This window comes from Lactuca virosa, chromosome 1 (assembly GCF_052849685.1).
Source record: "Lactuca virosa cultivar CGN04683 chromosome 1, Lactuca_virosa_CGN04683_v6, whole genome shotgun sequence".
Classification (NCBI taxonomy): Eukaryota; Viridiplantae; Streptophyta; class Magnoliopsida; order Asterales; family Asteraceae; genus Lactuca; species Lactuca virosa.
The window spans coordinates 202,470,673-202,479,872 of NC_136426.1; the positions used below are offsets into that span (position 1 = coordinate 202,470,673).

Consider the following 9,200-nt stretch of genomic DNA (forward strand, 5'->3'; position numbering starts at 1 on the left):
GAACAAGTTAGATATGATTGATATCCATATCCAACTTGAGGGGGAATGAAGATTTATGTTATTTTCTCATTTGTTTCTTTATTTAATCTGTAGGGGTAATGTCGTAAATATGAGGTTTTTAGGGTTATCCAACTTTAGTTTTGTATTAAGTTTTACAATAATGGCTAAAAAATACATGAACGATTCTCTCCATCTCTTTTGCGTTTTACATTAGGGTTACATGAATTCAATAGTATCTTATTTCAGTCACTTAAAAAGATTAATTTTAAGATTACAAATGTATTATTATTGTTATTATTATTTTGATGAGACTTATGTTGCATATTGTAACTCTTGATTATTTGGATTTCATGTAGAGACATTATGTACAAAATCCTGACATCGAAGCACAAGTGACAGAAGCCGGTGACACCAACTTTCATAGCCGTGTGGAGGATTTTCAGAATTTCAGAAGTGTGAAATGTCATCAATACATTACTCATAATGGTTGTTCTATCTGAACTTTTAGAAGGATCTTCATCTTCTTCATCAACTCATGGCCATAATCCATCAACTTCTGGTCATAGTTCATCAACTCATGCCCATAGATATGATGTATTTTTAAGTTTTAGAGGTCTCGATACTCGTCATAGTTTCACTAATCATCTTTATAAAGCCCTCATTGATGCCAATATCATTACCTTCTTGGATGATGAAGAGATTGAAACAGGGGAAGCTTTAAAACCGGAATTGGAGAGTGCAATTAAGGCATCTCGGGCTTCTATTATCATATTGTCTAAGAATTACGCTACTTCAACATGGTGCCTGAATGAATTGTTGTTAATCCTTGAGCAGCGTATGATATCGGACCATATTGTCATCCCAATCTTTTATCATGTGGAGCCCACCCATGTCAGGAAGCAACAAAGTAGCTTTGGGGATGCATTGTTTAAGCATAAACAGACAATGGATGAAGAGACAGATGAAAATAAAAAAAGACAATGGGCTCAAAAGATAGATCGATGGTGTAAAGCACTTACGGAAGTTGCTAATTTAAAAGGAAATGACGTAAATGGCAGGTACCCACATATATACCCGTATTTTCATACTCCTTTAGTTTTGTTTGAAAAAAAATTAAAGGTTTTAATATCAATTTTAGCCTATTCATTTCGGTAAGTTTCATCAAAATCATTGAATAGGCATATATTTGGTACAATAGGATAAATGAGATGCACAAAGTTGAATCTATGCTATCTGATCTCATTAATCAATTTATGTAGATAGATTAACTATTCGGACAAATTATACACGTTTGTCATACATTTATTTATTTATTTATTTTTCCTAATGTCTTAAGCGAGACTTGAATCCTCAACCCCTTGGAGAAGGAACAACTTTTCCAACTTCTGATACCGCTAGGCTATAAGCCCTTCGGTTTATGCATAATAGTATTTTTTTATAAGTTCCTCCATTTATAAAGAACCCTTGTCAATTAATTTTTATATGATTTCAATTAAGGTTAATTATTTATTTATGGAGCAATGATTCATCTTTTTTCAAATTTATGCGACAATGTAAATTTTTTTTTTTTTTTTTTTGCAAAATATGTAATGATATTTTAAATTAGTAACAAATTGTGCAAGTAATTAAACTAAAAGTGTTATGTATATCGTGTGGCATATATTTTCAAAATTAGAGTCACATCAGCGATTATGTTGACAAGTTAATTGTACAAAAAACATCTCTGCAAGTCATGTGCACAATTACAAATCAATGGTAACAGAGAAGACAGGATTGCCAATAGTAAAATCAAACAAGAACACCCAATTACAAATCAATGATTCGCTTGCCCTGATCAACCACTTACTTTGCCAACACAGAGAAGATGTGACTACCTATTTCAATCCTCAGTGCATGAAATACTGGAAAACACAACAATTTGAACCGTAGCGCAGATGATTTAGAAAGGAAGAGATCATGCCACATTATGTACATAACGCTTATAGGTTAACTAACTGCATTATTTGGTCCTTATTTAATGTCAATGGATATTTCGTATAAACATAACATTGCTTCATACATAGGTAAAAAGAAAAAATGTTGTTGAATAAATAACTAACCCTGTTGTTAAAAACCAAATTTTGAATAAATTGCTATACATCTACTATTATTTATACTACGCTACCTTCCAATCATAGCATCTTTTATGATAAATAACATATGTTGCAATAATAAAGGATAACCTATTGACATGTTTTTCAGACTCACCACATTGATAGTTATGTTTGGAGTTAACATAAAATGGGACAGAAAGTTGCAGGAACATTCTGAACGAATTCGTGTGCAGGAATATTTCATTACCCAATAAACACAAAAATATTATTAACTCCACAAACTGATTTCATACATCTGATACATACATACATACATACATACATACATACATATATATATATATATATATATATATATATACACACACACACACACACACACACACAGAGAGAGAGAGAGAGAGAGAGAGAGAGAGAGGTTGATACCTAACTTAACTATCACCCAATAACTACCATACTATTTCAGAAATAACCACCTTTAACTTCCAATAACTAACTTAGAACTACCCATTTAACCAGAATTTAACTGGCATAACCAATGATCATTATATGTCTTACCCTCCAACAAGTTAAGTTTGATGGTCTTCTAGAAACTAGTGAAGTTACAAGACCCATTAGTGAAAATTTGAATTACGTTGGTAGTTTTGGTCTTCTTATAGATAAATATTTATTTACACATTAGATATGTATATGGTTAGAATGAAAAGAAAATATGGTTTGATGCCGAGAACTTCATTAAAAGTTTAAAAATAATAGTTGTTGTGAAGGAATCATATTTTTGGAATATTATATTGTCATCTATAAAGAGGTTAAATAGTCATTTATACACAAACTAGTAGTACCTAAAACAGGAAATAGGGTTGAAGTAGCCTAAAAGCAAAAAAGAAATATTCTACATAAGTCTAACACCAACACTTGTGATATAATTTTGATTTGGATCTTTATATAAATAAAATTTCCAAATCTGGTTTGTTAGTTTTGAGGATTGTGTTTTGTAATTTTTATTAAATCAAGTTTCAGGTTGGAGACAGAGTTTATTGAAGAAATTGTGAAGGACATCTACCGTAGATTGTATGTAACCTTACAGAGTGTTCGACCATTACTTATTGGGATGGACGATTCCATTAACTTCATTACATCATGGTTGAAAGATGGATCTTCACATACGGTAGACATACTCACTATTTCAGGTATAGGCGGTATCGGGAAGACATCTTTAGCCAAACATGTCTATGGCTTATATTGGTGTGAATTCCACAGAAGCAGCTATATTGAAGATATCACTAGGAAATGTGATGGAAAGTTTAATGGTTTGCTTGATTTACAAGAACAACTCTACTATGACATTTCAAAAACAAGGTCAATTAAAGTTGATGATATTTCAATATATACCTCAAAGATAGAGAATTCACTAGCCCGTAAAAAGGTGTTTATAGTTCTTGATGATATCAATACTCTTGTTCACTTGGATGCATTACTTGGAAGCAAAGGTTTTCATCCTGGAAGCAAAGTTATAATAACAACAAAGGATAAATGGTTGACAGAGAGTTGTGCACTACTCAAAACCAACATCAAACCCAAGCATCTAAAATACTTCCTTGAAGGCTTACATGAGACTAAATCACGACAACTTTTGTGTTACCATGCATTCATGTGCAGCTATCCCAAGGCAGGTTATGAAGAGGTGTTAGATAAGCTTGTGAAGTATTGTCAAGGACATCCGTTGGCTCTTGAAATTTTGGGCAAGTCTCTGCATAATCGGGATGTGGTATATTGGGAAGGTTTCATGGAAGGACTAAAGAAAGAAATTAGTTCCCCTGTAAATAATGTCTTGAGAATGAGTTTTGACTCTTTACCATCCAACAACGATAAGGACTTGTTTAAGCATATTGCTTGTTTTTTTGTTGGAATAGATAGAGAAGTTAGCGAAACAATATTAGAGGCATGTGATATAAATACAAGATCCGGAATCACGAATCTCCTTGACAGATGCCTTCTTAGTATTGGATGGAATAATGAATTGATGATGCATCAGTTGGTTCAAGAGATGGGAAGATTTGAAGTAAGTCAAGAATCACTTAACAAGCCATGGAAAAGAAGTCGATTATGGTGTCATAAAGAGTCATTCAAAGTATTGAAACATAAAAAGGTAAGAGGCCATGTATGGTTTTTGTAGTTTGGATGTCCAAAATATTTTATATTGCCTAATTTGTTTATTTGCATTGTGTTTGTTTCTTCTTAGGGTAAGGGAAATCTTCTAGGCCTTTCCCTTGACATGCACATGCTTGAGAAAGAGAAGTTAGGAGGATCATTTGAGCTGAAAACAGATGCATTGAGTAACATGGATAGTCTTATGCTACGACAACTTAATTATGTTCACATGCATGGGTCTTACGATAACTTTCCAGAAGAAATAAGATGGTTGTGTATGCATGGGTTTCCTTTAAAGTCTATACCTTTAGACTTACCTATAGACAATCTTGTTGCTCTTGACATGTCATATAGCAATATTGAATCATTTGTCGGTTGGTATAGTAATCCACAGAGACTTGAGAAGAGGCAAAAGGTAAACTTATGGTCATTTATTATTCATCCATGTTAGTTGATGAACTTCAATACTATACTAACTTATTTCCATTTCTATAGGTGGATGGATCGTGCTTAAAAGAGAAAAGGTTGTTTGGTTCACTAAAGATTCTAAATTTAAGTTTCTGCAAACAACTTCATAGTGTTGGTGACTTTGACCAACTCCCTACACTTGAGAGGTTAATACTTAGAAATTGCATAGGGTTGCGTGATGTTTGTGAATCAATTGGGCAAGGTGTTGAACTTGTCCTCATTGACCTGAGCTATTGCACAAAGCTTGAAAAACTTCCAAGAAGTATATGCATGTTAAAGAAGGTTAAAACAGTGTTGCTAGATGGTTGTAATCTTGGCGAATCTCAAATCAAGAATATGGAATTGGATTCATTGGAAATATGCACGGTTAACACCATTGGCATAAACAAAAGAACCTCTTTCTCTGCATTTGTGGGTGCTATACCAAGTGATTTGAAGTCCTTTTCAATGTCTTTACCAAGCTCTTTAGTAAGGTTGTCACTTGCAAATAATAATTTGTCCCATGAATCCTTTCCCATGGACTTTAGTTGCCTATCCATGTTAAAGCATTTATATTTAGATGAAAACCCTATCAATTCCATGCCCAATTGTGTGAAAACCCTTCCTAGACTTGAGATACTTACCATGGGTAAGTGTAAAAAGTTGAAGTCAATCGAGTATCCTCCACGCTAACAGAGTTGTTTATTAATCCTTATGGTGTGGATTATATAGAAAAAGTTGTATTTGATCTAGATATGTCCCCACTCCAGTTATCAATAAACTGGTCAGATTACGCATCTTGGATAGATTGCACACCTTGGTTATATGAAATTCAAGGCATGGTCAAAATCCAACCAATGGTGACTGTTGAGGAAAAGGTATTACATAGCTTGGGCTGGACTAATTTCGACTTCCATAACTACAGGCGTGCGGGAAGTAATTCTTCATTAGAACAAGGAATCCAGGTTTTCTTCAGTAACTATTCGTATTTATATGTGAATCTGTATAATATAAATCTGATGGTGATTAATTAAGGTGGTTGTATTTGGCAGTTGTTTTATGAATTTGGAAAATTCAGCTCAAAGTACGAGGAGGAGGAGATACCGAGTTGGTTTACAAATAGAAGCGTTGGGCCATCAATATCATTTACCATCCCATCATCATCTCCAAACAATCTTACAGGAATCAATTTCTGCTCTGTGCAGAGATTGCGAGGTTTGGATGAGAGGTCTCCATTTGTATATGGTCAATTCCCTAAAGAGCCAATGATGACAATTAGTAATATAACAAAAAACCGCACGTGGATATACGAACGTCACAGGGACTCAACTTCTACTCTGTGTTACATTTTGTTAAGTCATTGGATGTTTGGGATGAACGAGATGGAGGCTGGAGACCATGTTACTATTATTGTTACAACACCAGCTGATGAACTTGTAAAGGAGTGTGGGGTGACTCTTGTGTATGATGATGGACAAGAAGAAGGAGAAGAAGATGTGTTGGGTTATTACAAGTCATGGAATCACATAATTGGTGGAGACCTCTCTCCTTTTCAAACAGAAACAGGACAATATATCCTACACAACTGGAGATTTTTTCGGCCTGACATTATATTGTATCCCTATCACCGTAAATTCGTTACGGACGGCCCCGACTATCAGGGTAGATGTGTCATTTTTATTAAATATATTATCTTAATGTGTTATGTATAATAATCTCATGATGGATAATGACCCATTTATTTTTAGTAGAAAAAAAAATGTTTCGTCTAACCCAAATGTACCCATTTATCATTGATTTTATTGAGCTCTTCTCTAGAGTTTGTTTTCATAAACTATGAAAAATAAAATTTCTACTTCTAGCTTTTAAATGAATCAACCCAAGTAGTTACCCATCTGAAGGGTCTATGTTAACTCATTAAGTTTTGATATGTTGGAAGTTGGATCACATAAATATATTGGGACTCAATACAAACTACTTGTCAAAGTGGATGTTTGTGAATAAATATTAACATATTACTTCTTACATGTTTTCAGGACAAGAGAAAGTGTGGTTTAGAGCTTTATCCCCAAGGAAGCCTGACATACTTGTTCGTGAATGTGAGGTATACATTTTGACACCCAAACCTTTCTGTCATTACATGAATAAAGGTCTTTTAATTATGGTCGATTATTTTTAGTTGATTTCGAATTAATTTTTTTTGGCCGTACCTAACAAAAAGAAACGTCCTTATAAGGACATCTGGTTGTATTTTTAAAATTTAAAAATTCTCTTCTATCAACAAAATTAATTTTCACAATATTTATGATTCAAAATGTTTGACACTATCGTGTCGATTTATCTTTTCTTCTTCTTGAGAATTTTAATCATACAATTCAGTTTTCCCTTCCTTCAAACCCTCATACAATGCCTTTATTGAAAGTTTTTGAATTCTTAGTGTCTCGTACTTCTTTACAGAGTCTTACTCTTTGCGTTAAGGTTCTCCTCCTCATTCCGAACTTCCAACACTTCATTTACATTTCATTTTCCTCCACTTTTTGACTTTAAATCATTTTCTCTACAAGTTTAGAGGCTGCAAATGATTTTGAGTTCATTAATAGAAATATTGGAATTTGAAAAATCAAATACTTGATCTTTTGATGAGTTTGTTGATTTCGGATTAGCAACGCTAAGGAAGAAGTAGGATTGTTTGTCCCATGTGCACTTTCTCATTCGTCTAAGCTTCTTAACATTTCTAGAAATTATATGATCCTTGTTTCACCACTTTTTTTTGCATTGCAATCATTGGAAAATTGATTTTCTCCGCCATACCTGTGAAACTTAAAAACATCATCACTGGCGAGTTTAACTTCTATCTGGAAGGTGTTAACTGGAGGTTGTTGTTTGTAATCTTTTCTCAAAGATGATTCCGTCTGTTTAGAATCTTCATGAATTTTTAGAAGTTCTTTGTTAGAAAATCCAAAATTTCATCACATTTTTTGGACCCCAACTTTCGTCGGCATCTATATATGGTTAATTCACCACAAATGCACTTGGGTTTGCTACACAGTTTGTATTTCCTCTAGACATAAATTTTATATTTATCTTTTTTCGCTTGAAGCATTTTTTTACGTGCCAACACAATACTATATATACGAGTCATGGGTTGCAGTTAGTGACTCTGCAGCTGATATTTTAAAAACTGTTGTTATGATTTAGGCCTTGTAGTCTTCTATTTTTATGGACATGCTTTGATCCTTTGATTTTATTCTTTAACATTTCCCACATTTATTTAGCTGATTCACATATATGTACAAATAAACTTGAAGAGATCGTGTTGTCTTGTATTGCCATCATGTGTCAAAGTCACTAGGGTCGAGTTCTCATCATTCCATGTAGTTGTAAGAGTGTCATAATATGCCAGCATGATCTGTAAAGGCATGTTAATAACAAAGTACCACACTCTGGAAAACAGTAATTAAGGAATTGTTTAAGTATACTACTTGTTTTTTAAGTAGTCTTATTAATAGAGGCCTTCTGAGGATAGGACAAAGCAACATGTTAAGAATGCATAAATTGTTTCAAGAGTTTGGAAGAGATGTTGTTGATCAATAATCTAAGCATCCATGGAATCATAGTTGACTATGGCGTCATGATGAGTCATTAAGTCTGCTAAATCAAGAAAATGTAACATAATATAAATACTCCGAAGTTTTTATCTGTTTTCGTAGCATTTGGTATTATATTGTCTGTATACTTTGTGACATTTTATATTTTTCTTGCTTTTCCTTTAAGGTTAAGGGGGAATCTTCAAGGTCTCCTTCATGACATGAAAATGCTTCAGAAAGAGAGGCTGCAGTACATGGCTGTGTGAATTCAAAATAGACGCATTTAATAAGATGGGTAACCAAATGCTACTGTAACCAGGGGCGGATCCAAGGGGATCCCAGGGTAGCCCGGGATACCCCTCAAAATTTTTTCGGTAGTGTAATTTTTGTTTACGTATCCCTCAAAAAAAAATCGGTATAGTGTATATATACGCATCCCTCCACTTATAAACACAAACAAACAGTTGGTCTGTTGGTTAAGGTGTTGGCTTATTGAAGCAAAGGTCTCAAGATCAAATATTGCTTCTTACATATTCTTTGTTTACTTTTGTTTTATTTTCTCAGCTATTCTATCACATATCGCTAAACACATGTAAACTCAGCCATTTTTTTCTATTATATAAATCTGTTATCCTCATGCTTTATTTGATATCTACTTTGAGTCTCACATCGATTCAAGTATCAAAATATACTTCAACTTCATGTTTATATAACAAGACTTGAGGTTAGTTAAGGATTCGATTAAGATTTGGGTTTAAAACCGAAACCGAATCGGGGAAACCCAAGTACCCCGGGAAAAAAATTGGGTTACCCTAAAAAAAATTGGGATACCCCTTTACTTTGATACTGGCTCCGCCACTGACTGTAACTTAATCGCATGAAACTCAATGAGTTATATCTAATTTTTTCCAGAAGAATTAAG

The 9,200-nt window shown here is 33.6% G+C and overlaps 1 protein-coding gene across 1 annotated transcript; it reads left to right on the top strand.

Annotated features, from left to right (window-relative positions):
* Positions 1-483: 483 nt before the first annotated feature.
* LOC145126586 (disease resistance protein RPV1-like) lies at positions 484-8,544 on the top strand. The gene is made up of 9 exons (XM_079061920.1): positions 484-1,058; positions 3,114-4,242; positions 4,336-4,659; positions 4,740-5,340; positions 5,424-5,656; positions 5,744-6,320; positions 6,728-6,795; positions 7,430-7,566; positions 8,466-8,544. The coding sequence occupies exons 1-9, from the start codon at positions 484-486 to the stop codon at positions 8,542-8,544; spliced, it is 3,723 nt and encodes a 1,240-aa protein (XP_078918046.1).
* The last annotated feature ends 656 nt before the right edge of the window (positions 8,545-9,200 follow it).